The sequence below is a fragment of the Strix uralensis genome, chromosome 16, assembly GCF_047716275.1.
Source record: "Strix uralensis isolate ZFMK-TIS-50842 chromosome 16, bStrUra1, whole genome shotgun sequence".
Lineage (NCBI taxonomy): Eukaryota > Metazoa > Chordata > Aves > Strigiformes > Strigidae > Strix > Strix uralensis.
The window spans coordinates 16068905-16091567 of record NC_133987.1 but is presented as its reverse complement, the minus strand read 5'-3'; the positions used below and the strand labels follow the sequence as shown (position 1 = coordinate 16091567).

General features: G+C 41.7%; 1 protein-coding gene across 3 annotated transcripts; it reads right to left on the bottom strand.

Moving 5' to 3' along the window:
* Nucleotides 1-242: 242 nt before the first annotated feature.
* Nucleotides 243-22224, bottom strand: EMP2 (epithelial membrane protein 2). 3 transcript variants are annotated; one of them, XM_074886421.1, is made up of 5 exons: nt 22002-22224; nt 6009-6120; nt 4949-5042; nt 3413-3559; nt 243-2826 (listed from the first exon to the last, which is right to left on the bottom strand). In XM_074886421.1, exons 2-5 carry the CDS (start codon nt 6084-6086, stop codon nt 2642-2644), a joined length of 504 nt encoding a protein of 167 aa, XP_074742522.1. In that variant the 5' UTR covers nt 6087-6120; nt 22002-22224; the 3' UTR covers nt 243-2641. The 3 variants fall into 3 exon arrangements, with proteins under 3 accessions (XP_074742522.1, XP_074742524.1, XP_074742523.1); XM_074886423.1 differs by lacking the exon at nt 22002-22224 and adding an exon at nt 14111-14129; XM_074886422.1 differs by lacking the exon at nt 22002-22224 and adding an exon at nt 9451-9469.
* Between the last annotated feature and the right edge of the window lie 439 nt (nt 22225-22663).

Here is a 22663-nt window from a genome sequence, read left to right as displayed (position 1 = left end):
TTACTCAGTAGCTATTCTTTTGACATCATACACTTAAATGTTCAATACACTAGTATTTTTCCTCCTTACCCTGGAAGGTCTTCAACAAAGGACAAAAATAACCAGCTTGTGGTTCTAGTACAGGCAGGAAGAATTTAATTTTACCTGTTCACACAAATACTCAACTATTTCTCATCAAACATTGTGTAAATATATCCCAAGCTTAAAGAAAGGTCAGATTGCTAAATGTATCAAGCTTGCTATTACAGTACAAGAATTTGTTTTAACTTTATTTTCATGTACAGTTTCAGAATATATAGAGCATAGAAAATGGTATATTTTAAAGGCATATCAGGTAGAAAGAATATCCTAAAATATGTTTGTCCTGTTAAAACTCTAGTTCAAACTGGTTTGGCATTTGTTTTCTTGGTATGCAGAACATTCCCATCTGTTCTATGTGGCATCATGCGTATGCTGCTGTTTGTACAGCATGGTGTATGTGCTTTTCACTTTTAATTAAAGGTTTTACTGTGGAATTAAGCTGTGTGTTCATGTATATATACATCTTTACTTTAAATATTTGCTCTATAAATGACCCGAGCATTATCAAGGCAAGAAACTGAAGAAGCATCTCTTCAAGTCAGTGGCATAACAGCTGAATTTACAATTTTACAGGACTGTCTTCTAGCTTTAATCCATATTTGCTTAAGAATTTCCCTTACCATTTCATGTTTGAATAAAACTAGCACAATGCCTAGCTAATAGTCTGTCTACTTTCAACCTTACACCTGCATCTGCTTATTTAAGACAAATTATGCTTGCTAGCAAAATTCAGGTTTTGAATCTGAAACGTATTCAGCAAACTGTAGAAACACTTTTTTAAAAAGTAGGATAATAATTCTTGACGTTCAGAGCATTCCCACTAAGAAAAAAAAACCCTGACAAAATACTAGCATCATGCTAGACTTGGTGAGAATGCATTTTGCTCAGACTGATTTGAGTTTTTTACTGTTATTATTAATGTGTTGTCCTGCTTACTTGTCTAATTTCTCAACAGTCTTGTTGGGCTTTCTTTGCTCCCAAAAGACAAGCAGTACATGCCAAAGCATTTTAGGACGTTCAAGGAATGGATATGGAGCTATACAAACTATTACTCATGTTGGAGACAGTTCCTATACTGTTAATTCACCTGAAGTTTTACTTTGTGAGAAATCAAGGATGAATTATCTGAAGGAATGGGTCAGACCACCAGCTGATGTATAATGCAGTAAGTATCAACTTCAATAGAGCTACACTACTTTGTAATAATGAATTTGTTCTATATTAAGTGTAAGACCTCATTCAAAACCTATTTACTTTTTTATTGTCTGTATATTGGGCCAGCTGTGGTGAATATACTGAAATAAATAAATGGTTAGTGCTTTTACAAAGTCAAATCTATATTTAAGCATCAAAGCCGTGACTAACCAGAAAAAGCCACTTCATTCATTGTCCATACTGATCTCCCCACTCCAGAATCACCATCAGCCAAAGCCAGTATTACACTGCTGAGCAGTTAAGCCTGGTATTACAGTACAGATTCACCTCACAAAATTGTTGAAAAATAAAAATAACCAAGTCATTTTATCTTGAAAAACTATCCTGAAATTCATAAGCATAGTAATTGCACTCTGATTTATTTAGTAGGAGTGTTTATTTGAAGTAAAATCCACAAAGGAATTTATTTTAAAGGCCAATTTCCTAATGGGGAATGCTTTTGTAAATTATATATTAACCATGAAATCACTATATAATAAAAGCCTGGTGTAATAAACATGTTGAGTTTGGCCATAAAATCATAAATTTGGCATTGCTTGATCACTAATTTCCTTAGAAATCTGCAGATGTAGGCAAGGTAATGCTTTATTTTCCCCTTTTCTTCCTTATAGAAAGACTATGTACAATGCAAAAATAAAGGGATAGAGCACTTGAGTGGGGTATTTGTTACTGCTCAGACTATTCCAGTCCCAAGTTGTGCAGTGAATTTGCCGGTAAATTCTCCCGCCAAAAGCTCTGTATGCTTAAATTAAATGTGAAAGAGAATGATTTTCTGGAGTACAAAAAGGAGTTGTTTACTTTTGCAAAGCAAGTGGTTTTAATAAAAGCTTGATGACACTTACTGCACATTATAAATAGCAGAACACTAGTCCTCTGCCAGAACAGACGCACCGAGTGCAGCTTTGGGCTTTTATAATTGTTTGCCTTTCCACTGTGATCTGGGCCTCATCTTTTACTCCCCCTGTATTTAACCCATCCCACAGGAATACATCTGGTCCAGGAATATAGTTAGCATATTGCTTACAAATTAATTTTCACGGGCTTTATTTGTAATCTACTAAAGGCCAGGAACAAACTGTTAATGTCTAGTAAAGGGAAAACCATTTATGATGATGAAATATGTAAAAGAAACAACTTGGCTCTGTCCTGCTCAGACCCCTGACCTGTAGGTGCCAGGCACTTCCATTAAACCTGCCATTTTTTTAATTCTGTTTCATATCAAGAACACAGTACATTTTTAGAGAAACAATACCTTTACTACAAAACCATGTAAATGATTATATACAAAATGGTTACTGGAATTTGGTTTTGTACTGTAGTGACAGAAATAACTAGCTGCTGACATTTATTTACGCTTCCTTAATACTAGGTACATAACACCGCTGATCAGAGTAAAGGCAAATGCAATCCAGGCTAAGACGAAGGAATAGCCATATTGGCCTTCAGAAACTTCAATGCTATATTCATGGCTCTTGTGTAGTTCTTCATGCCTATCTGTATAAATGGAAGCTGCAATCATAACACACAGACCTGGAGGAGGAAGAAAACAGTAAAGTTTAGCATCTTAAAATATTATCAATATGTATAACAACTATTCACCACCTCTCTTCCATCAGCTGCTTCCACCAACATCCTTTTTTTTACAGACACGCATTTTCCATCCTCAAACTAAACTGGGAGCATTTCAGGACACATTTTCAGTTTCTTTGGCATGGATTAAATTTCAAGTGCTGTTATGTACTTATGTCATTTGCAGTGAACACAAAATGATTCTAAACATCTGGATAGTTTTAAAGACTAACAAAAAATTAAAGGAGTACCTGCCTGCAACAATTACAGAGTTATTTAACTTGTTCAAGAAGTTCAGAATCTCAGATTCTTTCCCTTCAAAGTTTAAATGACTTTATTCTGAGCAGTGATGTCATCCATGTTTTAACTGCCTAAATAGTACCGAATGGAGCAGTTCACAGTTTAAACAAATATGAAGAATAAGCTATGGCCTCAAGAGCCCTACAAATTTCTCGTGCAGCTTATTGTTTTTGAACCATTTTCCCCCTTTGCCTTCCTACTTTCATGTAAACATCATTAAAGTCACAAGTGTTGAAAAATCACTCACATGACAGGAGCTGGATAATAGAGGTTAACACAAATCTTTCTCCTTGCTTTAGGCGGAAGAGTTGAAGAATGAAAACCAGAAATCCCACACAACAGAAAATAGTAGATAGGATCATGGTGGCCTGAACAGCCTGAATTGATTGATATTCTGCAAAAACAAAAGCAGCCTTGATTAAAAGTACAGTTTCTCTCTTTGCCTACTCCTGCAATGAGTAGAGAGGCAGAGCCATGTTCTATAAGCAGGAGTTCAGCAGATACAGCACACCAGTTGTGCATGCATTGCCTACGCTGGTTCTTCTCTGCTTCCTTGGTATTAATACAGCCAGTGGTTTAAGGACTTTCAAAAGCTTTTCATAAAACAATAAAAATACCGAAGAGACTATTCCTCCTACACCACATCCTTTGCTACCATCAACATACTAAGAGCACAGTGAAACTGCCAGGTGTCCCAAATGGCTGACAAGTGCAAACCCGAGCCTCTCGCCAGACCTGGAGACAGCTCTACCCAATCCCATGTAACCAGACAGGATACCCACACTGGGCACTAAAGATTCCTTTGATTCAGGTTTTTCATCCTGTCAACGTTCAACCTGTCAACAGTTACTTCCCTGTAACTAGGAGCTGAAGTAACCAATGAATTTGTAACGACGTGTAGCTGCTTTGTGTAACTTTGCTGCAACATTCAGACAAGCGAAGCTACACAGATGAGCCCCTTATGGCACCTCTCCTCTAGCATAGCTACACGGCGGTTAGTGGGTCTGTGAACAGCAGATGTACCTGAGCTACTTACAGTCTCGCTAGTTCAGGTACCTAATGTCAATGAATGTACAGTAATACAGACATCAAATGCAAATTCGTTAAATTTGTGTTAGCTTAGCTATGCCTGTGCGTAATGGATCATCTCACTGCAGCATAGATATGCCCTAAACCAGCTCGATGCTTGGAAAGCAAAGCTACTTTATGGGTACATGGCTCTTCAAATCATCTACCTCTTTAATATACACAAAGACTGAAAGTGTAGAAATAAAGTAAATGTAACAGTTGAGATTTATTTTTTGTAAAGCGCGATATTAGGCTGTGCTGTATATTAAGTCCTCTTTGTAAAACTCCAGCTTGTGTTCTGACTTTCTTCTACTTTTCCTCCCATTCCTGTACTCAGCCAGTATTTTTTGGTTCTTCTTTGAAAGTTAAAGTTCAATTCTGAGGCAAATTCTCACTTCAGCCACGCTTTCAGACTACTTCACTGTTTTTACCTGATTTAATTTTTAAAGAACTCTTCAGCACTCGTTAGTTTGTATTTACTCTCTTGCACTGGGCTTTCAAGTGCACCTGACAGTTCCTTCTGTTTTCCTCTTACATAAATTGTTAGAACAGTTTGCTTTTCTGAAGTAAGAAGCCAATATTAAAGTTTTTAGAAGACCTGAGTAGTTAGAGCATGCAGATTTTTGAATAAAGATATTACTCCTGCAAATTTCATAGCGATTTCCCCAGATCTCCTGATAAAGGATCTGAGAAATGGACACAGAAAGACACTCACCTCTGAACTGATCAGTAATAGCCATACAGGTGCTAGTATTTGTGGAACACACTCTCCAGACATCTGTAGAAAAATTATCTCCTACCCACCAGGCCTGCAAAATAAAAGGGCTCTTACAAGAAAAGAAACCAAAAAAACCCCACAAAACTCCTTAGTTGTCCAAGTATATCCTGATCAGATACATCAGCTAGAACAAACTTCTGTTCCTTATTGATACTTAACCACTCAAACTAAATTTGAGATCTAATGTCATTTTGAAATAAGGGGTATATTATTATTCAGATGTAATTTTCATTTTAGACCAGTCCGAAGTAGAAAAGGGAATAGATAGCAATCTTAAACATCCCAAAGGACAAGGGATTTTCAACTGTTCGGGCAGAGATTTTGGATAGTCAGTGATTGCTCACTCCTTAAGACACCTGCTTTGTTCATCCAGACCCTGTTTAGTATGTAAAGCTCTTTAAAGACACAGCATTTTTTAATTCACAGGAACTAGCAGGGTACACATCTATGAAACAGAAGCCCTTTATAAATCTTCTGGTCCCTGACACTGAATTGAATTAATCCCAATTTAATGTAGCTGTGTGTCAATGTGCAGATGCAGTATGTACCTATGGCATTGGACTGGAAGTGGCCAGTGACAAATTAAGATCCTCCTGTGGTATTTCTATTTTGATGTGTTAACATTTAATGCAGAATGGTACTACAGTGCCTGAATAAGCTGAACCAAGTCCCATAGCTCCACCCTGCAAGCATGGTAGTATCTGTAAATACTCCCTGGCCAAGCTTTCATAGGGGAGAAGATTAGCTGCATAACATGGGCTTGTAACATGATGCCATACAAATATATGGCTTGTATAGTCTTGGAATCCATGTGTACCAGAAACATGCGTATTCAAGGCATTTTTGTTACAAAAAGGTATAAGGAGACCAGTGTGCCTAACAAAGTTATGTGCTTTCAATAAGCAAGTTGAAGACAACTAGAGAAGAGTAACTTCATTATTATGAAGCAAAGAAACACCTGTGTGTTTGAGAGAAAAAGAGAAGAAATGACACTTACATTGTCAATAGTTGAGATGAACAGCAGTGCTGCTGAGGTTATGTGAAACACAATAATGAAAGCCAGAAGAATCAACATCCTTGATCTGCAGAGGCTTTAGTCAGAGATAAATCTGTTAAAAATAAGAGCGTATATGAACAGTCTTTAAAAGCTGTCAGTGGATCAACCTGTCATTACGCTACTTCACTGTGGCTGTGAGTACTCAAGGTCAGTGTGAGCGTATTTCAGAGTGAGGTGCTGTTAGAGTCAGGAACATCGTATGCAGCTTGAGTTTACAGCATGTGTTCTTTCTCCAGAGACAAAAAATTTCACTTAATCAGACTTTACATCAGCATTAACAGCTTTCTGTTTGTTATATGTGATACATAACTAGCATCACTGCTGTCAAAATGAATCACAACTTGAAAGGAAGCCAAGAGGTGCATTTTGCAACCTGCCAGTGGGGATGGCTGCAGTGAGTAAACACACAGAGAAGTTTCTTTTTGTGTGCTTCTCCAGCAAGGATATACAACTCCTCCATGCTGGCTTTTAGAGAAGTTTTAGAGAAATACTTTTCAAATTACAGCCTCATTTGCATGTGATGCTAGAATGTCCACTGGCTATAGTAAGTAAGGTCTTTTCAACAGTGCTTTCAAAGTAGGAAGAAACGCAGGTTTCAAAAGGATGCTTGTAGAACAAAATTAAGTGCATCAAGAACTACCTCCTAGATTTAGTAATAGCTATGTTGTACCTTAGGTCTCATATAGGTTGTCCTTTGTTCATATGCTTACAAGTTTTATCCATTGATGAATGACTTAGGGCTACAATTTTCTCCAATATATTGCTCTGAGTGGTAGGGTTTAATAAACCCATCAGTCATGTAATAATCCAGTTAGTTATTTTACATTCAGTCACTTAATACTCTTTCTAATCTACCTATTATCTTCATACTCTATCTAACCCATTTATTACCATTTCACATCTCAAATGAAAAAAAAAATAAATTCTTATGTACAAATGCACCACAAATTCTATTTGAACTGGAATTCCCAGGAAATCTGTGGGCACATAACAAATAGGTTAGGGAAAACTACTGTTGCTGATACACAGAAATGTCCATGTGGTATCATGCTCAGCAGATAAAGCTGGGGGAGAAGGAGGAAGGGGGGGATGTTCGGAGTGATGGCGTTTGTCTTCCCAAGTCACCGTTACGTGTGACGGAGCCCGGCTGTCCTGGGGATGGCTGAGCCCCTGCCTGCCCATGGGAAGTGGGGAATGAATTCCTTGTTTTGCTTTTGCTTTCCCTCCATGCGGGGCTTTTGCTTTACCTGTTAAACTGTCTTTATCTCAACCCATGAGTTTTCTCACTTTTACTCTTCTGATTCTCTGCCCCACCCCACCAGGGGGGAGTGAATGAGCAACTGTGTGGGGCTTAGTTGCCGGCTGGAGTTAAACCACGACAGACACATTCTCTTATGCCAAATGATCCCATTCATGTAACACAGCCAATATCCAGAAGAAAAGGCAGTTATGATTTTTTTTTAAGACTTCTATGATTTTTTTTCAGGTCTAACCCTCTCTCTCCTACTGCCATTTATTGGAATCATGAACCACACGGAGAATTGAACCAAATAAAAGGACTACTTCGACAGCATTTTTAAAGCAGCTCCACTGGCATTCTCATCGGGCCAAAATACAACTACTCTGCAAAACTTTAGCAAAAAGGTGACAGCATATAAACACACTGAATAGAGGCTAGAAGTTCCAGACTAATCCTTTACATCTACACTGTAGTATAGTGTTTCACTGCAGTACAGCGTTGTAACAAGCACAAAGCCAAACAGTATTAAAGTGCTTTTGAGAAAAGGAAAATTGGTTGGATAACCTTATATCCATATCTAATTGGAATGACTGTATGGGAAAGCTAAGTCAAATCCTAAAATAAGGAAAGCAGCTACTCAAGTTCTTATTCCTTCCCATTTTCTCATTGTTAAACTTTGCCTTCTCAGCCACAACAAAGAACAGAAGTGGTAATTTCCTCCAAAGAGCCGATTCTGCTGTATGACTCAAGATCCCCTGAATCTAGACCTGCTTCTAGAAATGTCATTGATGGCTCTCTATTGAGCCTTTCTTGAATGAAAGGGAGGAAGAAGGAAAATAAATATATTTTGTGGTTTTGTATAATGCCACATCAAAATATTTTCATTGTGAAACGTATCAGTCTTCACACAGCACTCTCCTGTTTTGTGGTTGGGTTTTTTTCTGAGTTTCATTTGCTGCACAGATGGTATCTAAGCAGACAATAATGCAACAGTCATCTGCCATATAAGGAGAGAGAATCAAATTGTACTCAGTATTATTTTAAGAATAACAATACAATTTCATCTTATTACATGAAGCATCATAAAGTAAGAGAGACAGAAAAATGTAACCTAATTAAAACCAATCTTGCAAAATCAAGACTTGCCAGCACAGAAAAATCCACTTAATCTTCAGTCAAGTGAATGTTTTTGTTCTACTGCTTTCAGCCATAAACAGAAGTGTTTCAAACAGGATGGATAAACATGTATGGGTGATGAGGAGAAGATATTTTATGTTTTACCCAAATAAAGCCACGGTTGAATGAAAGAGCTTTTTGTTTTGTCTTTACAAAAAAATAAAGGACAGTAAGAGTAGTTTGATGTTCCTGTTGTGAAGAACCTTCCTAACAGCCATTTTTAGATACCTCCTCCTGACTTGCTGGCAATGGCTCCCTTCATGAGCAGCTACAACTTCTGTGCACACTGTGCTACAACAACTATACACAGATATGGGAATCAAATACGCTGGGGGAAAGGAGGAAGACAGACCAATTCCTCGTAATTAATACCAGGAAAAGACAACAGGAACTTGCTACCCAATCTGTCATGCCTGAGCAGGGATCCCAGAAGTGCACAGAAAGACCTGTGGACTTCAATCACTCCTAGCAACTTTCTCTTCCCATGGAGACAAAGGATTGTCTCTGGTTCATCACAGCCTGCACAAGGAGTAATGAGGGGATGAGGGTCTCCCAGCTAAACTCTACATAGTCTGTGCGCAGGAAGCAAAGAGCAGCTCCCTTCTAAGATGCAGCTAGCAATGACGCAGAAGCTCCTACAGGATCTACGTCCCTCTCAAGGCATAAATTCTGGACTTCATCTCTCAGGGGGGACTATTAGCAATCAGTCCTCCCCCACTCCAGACAATGCTGGAATTTAAAAGTTTGTTTTGGAGACTCAAGATCCTTCCACTCCCTCAGCAAGAAGTTCTTCCTTCCCCGATCCTCTGAGGACAGCCTGCCTGGGTAGCTCTCCTAGCAGCACGCAGCTCCTTTCCTCTCTCTGTGAGGAAGGGAAGGACACAGTTACGGTTTCACGTGGAGAATTTCTGAGAAGGCTGTTTGCATTAACATTCAGAATTCTTACTTTAATAATTTATTACTAACCAAACACTTTGGTAACATCCTATTCTGCATACTAGCTGTAGTCCTCTTGGTTTCTTATTCACCATTTCTCAAGGGCTCTCTTCAGGTTTACAATTGTTCCCAGTTCTTTTAGCAGCAGCTGAAACCCATGTGGAAGCTTGCCAAACCAACAGCATGCCACCTGGCAGTGGCTTTGGCCTCGCTCTTTCAAAATGGAGGGTACCTGCAAGAACAAATAAGCTAGCACTACTGTTTAACCTGGCTGAGCTATTCTGCTCAACAGAACAACCAGCAATCCGGGTTAGATGAAAATCCTATCATCTCTTACATTTAATTTATGCAGCCACAAGAAAATATTGCTTAAAAGGGGTTGTCAATAAGAACAGAAAATAAATTTTAAAATCACATAAATTTGGGAATCTAGTACTTTGTACTATTGCACTGAACACAAATCTGCAAACAATTTTATTAAGAAGATGCACAGAAATGACCAGGCTCTTCAAGTAAAACTTTGGTATCATTGTGCGATGTGACAGGGATTCTAGAGTCTCTTCTTCCATTGCTGTTTTGCAGCTTTGGAAGCACTGCGCTATTATCAGTGCTAACACATGCCACCAGGAAAAGGTTTCTTGCTCTTACAGGAATGTTGCTCTTAAATGAACCATTTCTCAACTCTTCTGTTTTAGTCTCTTGATTATAGGTAAGAATTTTTTTTTTTTATTGATCAAAAAAAGTTTCCTGGGCAGAGTAATTTTTTACTTTCAATCATTTGAAGTAATATGCGCTATGCTCCCAAGTCAAGGTGTTTATGATTTTTAAGTACACTGCCTTTAGACATGGATGAATACTGGGATGATGCAACTAATATTGTTCACGATTCCCCAAAATGGTTTGAATTCTGTAATAGTTTTTACACATACACACACACACAGAAGAGAAGTTTTTTGGACACATTATAGTTGTCTTTTCATAGAAATGATGGAGCCACTCTTCTCAGAAGTACATGATGAAAAGACTAGAGGCAACAGTAACAAGTTGCAACAAGGAATAAAACGTATTAATTGCATTCAGTGGATATGATTAAGGTCTGGAACATGGCCCAAGAGGCTGTGGGATCTCCATAACTGTGGACATCTTCACAACTTGACTGAAGCAAGGCCCAGAGCATCCTGACCTAACTCCCTGCTTGGAGCAGGAGTCTGGACATGACACCTCCAGAGGCCCCTTCCAGCTCTGTTCTCCTCCTCCTCTCAATCCGTAGCTACTTCAGGAACCTCCCTGTACTAATCTCCAGCAAAGCTCTGACAAAAAGAGAACAAAAAATTTTACTCAGCTCATCACATGTGACATTAAAAACAGATTTTGGGGTTATAGTAAGAATGACATTGGATGTCAACATGACTTCTTCAATTGCAAGACTCAGCATTTAATACCACTTTACAAAGTATGTTGTAAGGCAGGAATGTACAGGTACAGCTAAGTTAGAAGTGCAGACTGCCACTGAATCAAGAAAGAGTAAGTTATGAGAATCCTACTGAACACATCCAGATTTGCTGTGGTAATAAGGTTTCCCACAAATGCTGTTAAGCTGCAGGATACTTACACAAAACACATTGAAAACAGAAGGGCAGTTACATTAACAACAAAGATTTTTTCAATTAGTGCAGAAAAAGTGTTTCTGTGTGATGCTCCAGTGCTACCTTATTTTGCACAGGGAGGATAAATACAGCAGTCACACTGATCTTTTCAGTAATGCAGACTATTGGAAGCAGTAATTTGCACTTCCGTTATGGAAGCCTGATGTGCTCTCATAGGTGAGAGAGGTGGCTACCTCTCAGAGGTGGCTAAGAAGAGCCTCTGCTATAATCTTCTAGACATGCAGAGGCAAGTACCTTTCTACAAGATAAAACAGTACAACAATCACAGAACTGCAAAGTAAAAAAAGGTATCCAGCCCAGGGTTCCCAACATTTCTCTACTGTAGTAAGCAAACACAGTACAAAACTGGATTGCCTCCCTATGTCAGACTTCACACCCCCTGCAAAAAAAGCCTCAGTTTATCTTTACGATAAAGTTTATCTTTAATGTCCAGCAGTACAAAGAAACATGCCTATTTGATTTTTTTCTGCTGTTTAGTACAGCAAGCAAGCAAAAAGGAAAAGTCTGTCTTTGACAGCTCTTAGCAGAAGGTTTATCATCACTTTCCAGTCCAGATGCCATCAACCCATGCTTTTATTTCTTCCCATGCAGTTAAATTCTGCTGCCAGGCTATTTCTCATGTTTGTGCATACTTGATTTTTGCAACTAGAGAAACATGTACATAGTACAGTATGTTTATCCTGTGCTCATTTGCACTGAGAAGGCTTAAGCTTATCCTATAACATTGTTTGCTGCCCTCACTTCCTAAGATCGAGTCAGTTTTTTGATTCATCTTCATCTGAGTCCATGTATGAACAAGATCTCAACACAAGACAATCTGGGTTTATACTCCTAGAAACATGGTCAAAACACTGCAGAACAGCTCCTGCTCCGCACAGACCAAGGCTGGAGGTGTGCAGACTGCTCGTCACCCACATACAGTGTGCTGAAAAGACACACCCAAAAGAAGAGGTAGAGGATCCTGCTGAACAAGTTACCATACCTGCAGCTTTCTGCACAGATTTTTCATTGCAACTAGAACAGCAGGTCTTTGGGCCATCCATAAGCACTTGATTCAGCTGAACTTTCTTGAGGTCACTGGTGTAAAACTAAAAGCAAGCCTTCTTAATTATCAATTCTTCTGCCCCTCAGTACTATAATTAAGTCTGTATATGTGAAATTAGAAGAAAAAGCTTGTATACTGGTGGCATGAGAAGTCTGTCATCTTGTGATGCATCATAAAGATGTTTGGATTTACATGATAATCACTTCGTTTTGCTCAGTGTTCCTGTGCCACATCTCATGGTGTCTCGTGATAGAGAACTCGGGAGTTGGCTCATGTTTTGCCTGTACGACTGTCTCTAAACTTGCATAAATTTCCCTGGTTTATAAGGAACAGAGTGATACTGTTAACATTTTTCTTTCTTTTACCAAATATGAAGCGTTCTGTTTTTCTTGTGTGATTCTCAGAACCAGAACCCTTTTGGTTCAGACCAAAAAAGTTCAGACAGCAGAGTTTCTCACAAACTAGCAAAAGCTTTGAGGATTACAACAATCCTCTAACGCCTAGCTATCAAACAACATAAAGGACAAGAAAATCAGGAAATTTAACACCAAGGGAATTGTTATACTAGTTGAAACAAATTACTCCGATTTCATTATTCCTTCTGCCTGAGTTAATTTAACAGTTGGGAACACCAGCATTACAAGATACAATTTACTGAGTGATAGTCCTTAAAACAAGGCAGGTAATATCCAAACTCATACTTTCTTTCTACACTTTGCCCTTTCGATTTTCTCCAAGCTGACTATTGCTCCGACCCTATTCACGGTCTGCGGTATCTGTACATTAACCCATTACTGGAGTCATTTCCACCGGATCACCTGTCTGTCATTTTTTGTTGCCGCAGGGTTACCCTGGCCACACGCCCGAGCTGCACGGCTGTCCTGACACAGGTGCCCAGCGCAGCAGCCCCTCCTCACTGTCCTCAGCACTCCTGTGCACCCCTGGGTGCTGCCGTGCACACGGCCCAGCTGTGACACATCTGGACCCTTTCCATGTCAGCTACAGAAGAATCCTTCCATCATACAAGGAGACGTCTGGAAAGGATAAGCACATCCCTGCACCTTTCTTATTTTTTCCTGTGTCATCAATGCCTATTGGAAAAGAAAAGAAAATACAACTAAAGCAATCTAGTTCTATTTTAGATGATGACTCAGGAGCCTTACTTTAAGGAACCAGCCTTTAAACATTTCATAGGGCAGGAGTGCTAATCTTGAAGCTAACATTGCATGTAGATTTATAAACAGCATGCAAAGGTTTTGCTGCCAGTAATCCCTGAGAAACGTATTGATAGTTCTCTGGTGCATGAAGTGAGCTGCTACTGTTAGAGCTCACAGGTGTACAAACTACACAGAAAATTGTTTTTCTCTTTTATTAAAGTCTTATTTATAAGTGTAATTCAGTAATTAAAAATATCGGTCTACCAACAGATGTGGAAGTCTCTGTGCTCACATATTCTGTTCTTAGGGAATCAAATATATTGTAGAACTGGACCCTAGCTGACTTCATGTTCAGGTGTAGATTCAAATTCTGATGTGTTTTCATGCTCAGGTATTACAAATCTAACAGTCAATACAGAAACAGCATGTTGTCTTTCAACCAGGGAGCTCTTCAGCCATGTAGCAAACCTCTAAGAAGTGCTGGTTGGCTCTGACTAGACCTCTACAATATTGAATGGGAACCTGGGAGGGAAGTGCAAAATACGAGTAAGTCTACACAGCAGACGGGCTCCCACCAGGTATTTTCCTGGTATGAAGCAAAGCATGAAGAACAATGTACGCTCTTCAAGAAATAAAATGTCAGGCCCCTGCTTCACACTGGACTTGGAATCAAGAGGGCTAAGTCTCCTGTCAGCCCCTAGACAACACAAACACCATCAGCTCTTTCTGCTTACGAGCAACTGGTTAATTGAGAACACACTCAAGCCTGTAGCTCTTTGTGCTACCTATTTTATGTGGAAGGAAGAGAGCTTCTCACTTACACTTCCAGCTGCTTTTCAAAGTCCTTCATCACAAAATAAGGAAATCAGAAGGAAATGAAACAATGTTCCTTGCACACAATCACTGTATGTAAGCAAAAAAAATCAATACAGCAAAAATTAATTCACAGTATTTTCTAGAGCTCTATTTGAATTACAACATTTATGCTTTCTTAAGTCAATGGCAGAAAATGAAAGCAGGGTCATTCTGCCAGATCTAGATTTGCTGGTGCCCTTGCAGCAGGCTGTGTTAAGACCCAGCACAATTAAAGCAGTCGGCCTGTTGTATTTTGATAATGAAGTACAGGGGCTTGGAGACAAATTGGCAAGATATGATATGACCTAGTTTTTATCCAGCTTCTTTCAGAAAATCTTGCCTTGCAATCAAAGCCATGAGGTCTGCTTTTTATGTGTACCAAGACTAATATAGATGTGCACCTATAGCTTAATAAAGCCTTTTGTTATTATGGCAGTTGGGTTTTGTCCATCCTATTGGCACTGTGTGGGACTGCCAGAACAACAGTAAACTTACAGTGAATAAGCTCATGTTCTTGGCCTACCTATCACCTGTGTGTGAGGGGATACTGAAGCACCCTTTCAGCTCTTTCTGAATCCATTTCATAAACACTAAATGTTAGTGTTTATGAACAGAAACCCTACCTAGTTACCAGAAGTAGAACAGATCATGCTTACAGTTAGGCCTGGCAGATCTTCCCTGGACTTCCTCCATTCCTCCTCACCCTGTCCTCCTCATTAGATCTATGCTATTAAGCCAGAACTCCAAATTTTGGGAAATTATAACCCTCCTATCCCATACACTTCCAAACAAAAACAAGAAAAAAACTGCAGCAAAAATGCGAAGGACTAACTTTGAGTTCTGAGACCCAAAGAAGCTGATGTTTCTAGTTACTTAGGAATGCTTTTAATAACGTTTTGACCTAGGGATGCCAGCATTGCTGCCACTTCTGTAACTGTCAGTCATTGATTTGCGAACAAGTTTGGATTGGGTTTAGACTTGCCCTAGCACTCCTTTCACTATGGCCCTACTGTGTGCATTGCAGAGGGAAGTCACTCTGCCGTGAAGCCTTTGTGGGCAGCCTGAGCAGAAGAAAACAGGCAGGACCTATGGGAAAACACAAACACAATGCCCTGTCGCAGGGTAGGGAAGTGGCACTTATGGGGAAAGAGAGCCTTGTGACATCTCACCTGAAAATCCTAAAAAAACAGCTTCAAGCTTAAAAGATTCAAGACATATGTATCCAAATACTCCAGCAAAACAAACAGAAATCTAACTGCCACTATATGCTGAGAAGACAATTTAGCAGGTACAACAGGTTGACAGACCCTTGATTACAGGCATATTTGAATAATAGTCTTTAAGCCTTCATCTTTTCAAAACTGCTCTTTAGAGGTTTTGGTGTGTTCAGCAGAAAGACAATGTTTGTCCTCCTCTAGCAGCACAAACCAGCATCTTCCTCAGAAGTAATGATATAGTCTTCTTTTTCCCTAAAGCACTTTTTTCTTGTAACTGCACTCTTACACTAGATAATCATAAGCTCACATTTAACCTGTTGTATGTCTGCTTCTAAATCCCAACACAACCCACAGCAGTGTAAGGTAGGCTGCTTTATTACTAAATAACACCTGAAGTGGTTACAATTCATCTCTAATTCTCATCACAGTCATTGCTTATGCCCTCCACCGTCTGCTCATCCACCTTCAGTTTATGCTGAGAGTCACATGGCTTTGCAAAAATGCTAATGAAAACTGGTCTTCAATGAACGATACCTCGTGGAGTCAATCTGTTCAAGAGATCAGTTCTCAAAGGGCACATACTGTTTGAGAAAACCCAGCAGTAATTTGAAAGAAGGAACTGCTTGTATACTGTAGTTTCTGGTTTCTTACAAAACATAAATGTATTCTCTCAGCTTTCACAGAAGCATCTGCAAAACATGTGACAAAATGTTTGTAACTTGACTTATGTATGGGTAGAGTTTAACTGTATGCTTAGAAATTGAAAAAAAGCAAACATCATTTCAGGTGTTCAATGCATCCTCTCTGTTCAGCCAGTCTGCTTTAAGTTGCACACCAGATACCACTTCAGTATAAACAAAGTTGTGGTATATATTAAAACCTTCTTAACAGTCAAGATGGTCTGAAGGTACTAAAAGCTTGTTTTCCTAAGCTAAACAAGACAAGAACTTCTCGTTCTGACTTGTTTGTTTTCAAAGATGAAGACAGACTGGGGATATACTTGCTTGCAGGTCAAGGCAAACACATGGAAGGAAAAAGAATTGTTTAACCTAAAGATGAAGATAAATGGCTATAAATCAGGTGTGAGCACATTTAGGATGGAAATTATAACTCTCAGAGCTGTCAGGTTCTGGAACAACTTTACAACCACCACAGCACGGGAAAAAAGCCCCACTTCCACAAAAAGGGATTATGTGATCCCGTGAGTGTGCTAGCAGGGCAACAGACCTGGTGACCCAAGAGGTCCCTCCAGTTCTGCCCTCCTGTGAAGGCTGTCCCAACAGTTTCTTTGAGGTCTCCGTATGTTTTGCAACATGCTTTTGCGTGACACGCATGCCCTTGGCACTCTGCTGAATTCTCTCCTGTCTTTCAAAGACTTCAGGTAACACAGGGAGCAGTGCCGACTGCTGATCTGTACAGTTGAGAAATGCAAGTAGTGATCATGGGACTGACGACACACAATCAGCTTTAAGGGAGGATTCATTTCTCAGGTGGGCGGTAAAGCTACAAAGAGTGAGCGAGGCCTGTCCCCTTTTCTGAGGGTGACTGAAGGGCCACCGTTGCCTCCCAACGCAGTGGTCAGGAACCACAGAGCTCTCTGCAGCCCGCTGGCACAGCCCTGCCTCTGCCTCAGGGAATCAGAGAGCTGTTTCATGGAGCTGGGACAATGACGTGGGGGTGTACCAATAAGCTATTCAAGCTATGAGAAGCCTCCTGGGAACCTGCTTCTGAAGCAAATAACTGAACTGAGGTGTGGCCTGGCCTCACCCCTGCTCAGTCACTGTGTGGCCACATTTTGGTGTCAAGGTTGTCCCTGTTCAATACCTCGGCAGGGCAGGGAGGGACAGGCCAAGTATAATACCAGACCTTTTCATCAGGTTGACAGATTAAATGTGTCCTCAGTCTGATCCAAAGAAAGCAAAATAAAAAGCACACCTGCAGCATTAACTCTACATATTATTAGAATTCTGAGAGCAAATCTCAGACCCCAAGCTCTACTGACTACAGACTGCTGCTTAACCAGAGTTTATTTCAAATATAACAGAACAGCTTGAGTAATTTATGTTGTTCCACCTAATTAACCAACAAACAAAGGCAGAAGAGGTCTGTCTTTCCAGATTGAAAGCAATGCATTTAATTCAGTAGAAATGAAAGCTGATATTAACTTTGGCAGATGCTCTATAGAAATTGCTAGCAATTAAATCTGTTACATTCACTGTTGTAAAATTTTCAAACTGCTTGTTTTGATTTGGCTTTGACTAGCTCTGTATTGAGAAATTTTGGTTTTAGTTATTTCAGACTTTAAACATCATCTATCAAATGTGAAAAAACCCTCTCTACTGACAGTACAACAGTTGGCTATAAAATAAGAAGAGCAGACTTTTCCACAACTACTACTGTTTTGTTTCATAGCAATACTGTAGCATATGATTGGATTTAATACTCAGCCTACCTTCAGAATGTCATTTTTACACGCTAACCTGTAATTAGTGCAATGTAAAACTTAAAGGTTGCCATGTGAACTTTACCAGTTCAGGTAGGATTTCTAACACTTGTTTCACTGCACAGTTGAGCACACCAGTTGCGCTGCTCTTCCACGCTCCGGACACTCTATGGAAACTACCCTGCGGCTTCACCTCGCCCAGGCTGGCTGCCCGAACAGTGCTTGGTCCCTGCAGAGCCACAGCTCTTCGTCGCTGCCACAGTGCCAGGCAAAGGCCCCGTCAGGCCTGCCGGCATGTGATAAATGGACAGGCTCAGCCAGCTCTCTTCAGCTCTGTATTAGACTCTTCTTGCAGTCCCTAGACTTTGGTTTGTTTCTGTGTTTGAATTAAGTGGCGGGTTTGTTGCTTCTGCGGATTGAGAACTGGCAGCCTTAGAGACCAGAAGAGTCTGCAGACTGACTGCAGAGAACACCATCAGCACATGCACCTCCACACGGAGATCTGGGGACTCTGGAAGGTCTTTCTGCCTGGAAGAAGGCCCTAATTTTCATGTATTTCAGGACACTTAACACCTGCATTAAAAACCTGAGGGAGTATTCATGCTGCCCACCTTGGATGTTTGCGGCCTGTGCCATTCCACACACAGTGTGGTGTTTAAGAATCAGTGAAGTAAACCATAAATATATATCCTATAGCCATCTCTAAGGGGTGTTTGAGTCAGTCCACTTTCTGCCCCACCTACAGACTCCTGTGAACATCTCTACACAGCCAGAGGGTTGTATTTTAAGGTCACACCCAAATTATGAGGCTTCACCTGGCATGCACATACCATCACTAAACCTGCCCATGAAACTTCATAGGCAAAATAAAAAGGCGTAATTACATTTTCCCCATTCAGTGAAGAAATAATAACTCCTTTGATGGATGAATTCAGGCCATCAGGCTTTCTCTTGAATCCCACCCAGCAAGATTTATTTTCTAAAATCTAAAAATTAAGATGCTTATCTTCCTAAGCATCACCTGACATATTGAGATGTGGTTTAAAAAATTACCTTCTCTCTAAAATAGTAATGCTTTCAACAAAAATAGCAAAGACTGAGAACCCACCACAAGGATCACTGGTTTGCTTTGAGCATCCAAAAAACAAACCCTAACAAAAGCTGAACAGCTCCATGAATGGAATTCCTTAGTGCTGTGCTTATGCTTCCCCTGCTTTCCCTCTGAGACCAACCTGATTTCAATAAAAGCTGTGCATTCCTTTCTACTTTCAAATTTGGCTGTGCTGAAGCATCGCATGGATTTTATAAAAGTGTTTGGTACACTTCAGAGTAAATCTCTTTCTTATTAGTTCCTGTATAACATAGTGCCTCATTCTGCCGGGTCTTCTTCCAACAGGAACATGGCAGTAGGATGTGGAAAGTACATCTTCTGCCAGCAAGAAATATAAAAGATCTTGTCCCCAGAGACCTACTTATCTCTTTAATTAAACACATTCTTGTACTGATTTATGTGGTGGTGTCATGTCTTACATGATGCTCAAGACACAAATAGAACATGAAATGTAAGTGAAAAACCAAAATATACCCAAACCACTAAGGTGAAAGGGAAGAGTCTCCTTGTGCTGCCATCCATCTCATTTTTAAATGGACAGGGAAACAGCATTATGAAAGGAGACGGACTACGACTAATACACTTAGCAGAAGCAGGGGAAAGTCTTGCTCTAAATATCCATATGGCACTCATCAGTAAAACATTCTTCTAATCATTGTAGGAATGCCAACATGGGAAACAACCTTGAGACAAACAAGGCAACAAAAGAAAAACCATGGCAATGGAAGTAAGAGAAAGATACAAGGCAACTGTGAAGCGAGAGATGCTAATAAATCAAAGAGTGAGGAGTACAGTAACTGAAAGTGGGTATAAGATGAAGGTAGAGATGTTCATTTCTTTTAAGCAATGTTGGCCAGAAACAATAACTACAGCATCTAAGAACTGACCCAGAACCCTTGTCTAAGCGAATGACGTTGCAGCAGCCTTCAGTCTTGACCTGCTCAGTCTGTCAAACAACTTCCTTTATTAACAAGATTTTAAATCTGTGTAAGCAAATAGAACACACTGTTTTCCCTCACTGGCAGATCCACAGCATAATCAACACTGTTTGGGTGCTTATGACAGAAGTCTTTCCAGAGACGACAAATAAAGGATACAACACCAGTAGTGTCTTGTCTACTGATACTATGTTGTTTTTATTTTAAATTATATTAACAGAGCATTTTCCTTCCCAAATAAGCATACTAACAAGAAACTGATCATCTCCTAAGAGTTTTCATGGTATTACTGCATTTCACCTTGAGATAATGTTGATGGCTATCACCAGAATCATTCCTGGTTTCCTGGCTGGGCAGAGAGCTGACCTGGTAACTCAGCCATGCACCTGACACGATAAAATCTGTACACATCTTTATTCAGCATGGAGGATGAATCCTCCCCCGGGTATCCCAACAGTCTACTCTCCAAGTTCACAAAGGGATGCAGAGGACAGCAAGAGTTCTTGCTTTCTGTGTTTTTGAAAAAAAGGTGAAGTCCTTACATCTCACACTGAATAAACTCCCATCAGCTTCTGGTGAACATCTTCCACATACTTTTGTTTCCACTCCCACTTTGATTTTACTAGCTGTGGTAGGTACCTATACCCCAGCTGCATTCCTTAGCATGGCATTTAATTTGTCACATGCTCTCTTACTTAAAAGTAGCTGGACTCTCCAGTAAACTTCAATTCAGGTTTCCTCCCTCACTGAGCTCAGGCCCACTATTTCCCCACCACTCGTGTGGGTTCCTGCCTGTCCGTGTCTGCAGCCACCTGCCATCTCAGTCCTGGCAGCCCAGCCTTGCAGCTCTTTTCCTCAACTACCCGACCTTGCCTGGTCAGCAAAGCCGTCAAAATCGACATCAGAGAGCAAGTCTGGATGGAAGAGTCATTACAGAATATTTTATTTGACTGAAAAAACATCTGCTCAGGCAGGCAAGAAAGCTTATTTTACATAGTTAACATACCAGCACTGTATGTACAGAGTCTGAAAGTGAAGAGAAAGTGGTACTTTTTGTTTTTTGATGGAGATTAGCCAACCACAGCTGTTTACTTCCAAAGTTCCTAAAGAAAACTCTAAGGCATTTTACAGCTATTCGGTGGGTTTCTTCTTAGCCCTGTATCAAGTCAGAAGATACTTCTAAGATGCTCAATTGCAATAATTACCGATCATTTACATATTATTCCCAGGTGCTGGGGAAAAAAAAGACCTTCCTGCACCATGTGAACAAAGTGTTTCTGCCAAGAAATTAACAGAGAGGCCAAACTGCAGGTTTCTTGGAAGCAGCATTCTGTGAGTAGAGCAAGCCCTGGGTATGTCTGCTGAGGAGAGGACAGCAGAGCACTAATCTCCCTAGAGATGTCCAAACAAGGAGCTGACCTCTAAAATTCAATACTCAATATTACAAGCAACCCGTGTTACTGAAAGCTGCCTGTCTGGTATCTGGCACGTAACCTCCCGCGTTTAAGTTGGATATAACAAACAGAAAAAACCCACCAGTGAGAAAGACAGACTGGCTTATTAATACTGTAGTTCGACTCAAGTGGAAAAACGTTTAACGCTGGCAAGAACTCATAAACCGAAATCTGCACTGAATTACATACAAGTGTGTTTTCCTTCCACTGGGGGGGGTCAGCTGCCAAAAGCAACGAAACGTTATTGTACTATACGCAAACTCCACTTAGAGTACATTAAAAAAAAGGCACTATCCTGTGGAGACAGCGAACTTTCTGCTGGTTTGGCCCAGCCTCTGAGTCACTTGCGACGAGCCCGGTTTTCCCGCCCCGTCCCGCTCCCCCACTGCCCAGCCGACTGCGCGGGCCCCGCCGCCGGAGCGCCCCGGGCAGGGGGAGCGGGGCCGGGGCTGGCCCGGGGGGGGGCGGCAGCGCTCCCCGGCCGGCGTTAGAGACGGCCCGCCAGCCCCGAGAGACGGCTCGGCACAGCGGCCGCCAACGTGCCGGAATAAAGTTTGTTTCGTAGTAAACTTGATTTTACTCCCCCCCCCCCCCCCCGCATTTTTTTGGCGGTTTCCTCCTCCCCTCGTTGGCAAAGCCACCCCTCCCCGCGGCGGCCCGGCCCCGCGCCCCCCGCCCGGCCGAGGCTACTCACGGGCGCGGGGCCGGCAGGCAGCGCTCCGCGCGGGCTGCGACCGTCTGGCGGCGGCGGCGGCTGCCTCCCGCCCGCCCTCCTGCAGAAATGATGTCAGAAGCGAACGGGGTGTGGAAAGAAAATAATGTTCAAAAGTGCCCCTCAGCCGCCTGCGAAGGCAGAGGTGTGCGCGGGTGAGTGTGTGTGTGTGAGCGAGCGAGAGTGCGCGGGGAGGGAGGGGGGGAGGGAGGGATGGGCCGAGCACGGGAGAAACTTTTCCCCGCCCGTTCCCCCTCGGCGGCGGGCGGGCATCCAGGCGCGCCGCCGCCCGGCCCTCCCCGGGGGCGCTCGGCCCGCCGCGCCCTGCGGCCGGGGCCGGTCCCGGGAGCGAGCGCTGCCCCGGCGGCGCCCCCGGGTCGCGGCGCCTGGGCAGGGCGGGCCAAGCCCCGGCCGCACGGGATGCCCCCGGGCGGCCCCCGCCCTCCGTCTCGGCGGCGTTGGCTGAGGCGGCAGCGGGCCGGGCACCGGCTCTCTCAGCGCCGTGACCTCTCCGCACCGGGTAGCCGGGGGGGGCTCGTCCCGGAGCGCCGCGCACGGCGAGGCGCGTTGCCGCCCGCCAGCCTCCTTCACCGAGGGCGAGGCAAGGGGCGGCAGGGCGAGGGCTGTCCCCAGGACGGACAGGG

Excerpts from the sequence above, each read along its gene's own strand:
- EMP2 (XM_074886421.1), bottom strand. The coding sequence starts at position 6,086 with ATGTTGATTCTTCTGGCTTTCATTATTGTGTTTCACATAACCTCAGCA. Across the intron at positions 3,560-4,948 it reads TATTACTGATCAGTTCAGAG|AATATCAATCAATTCAGGCT; the intron begins GTGAGTGTCTTT and ends TTGTTTTTGCAG. Across the intron at positions 2,827-3,412 it reads TATTATCCAGCTCCTGTCAT|GTCTGTGTGTTATGATTGCA; the intron begins GTGAGTGATTTT and ends TTCCTCCTCCAG.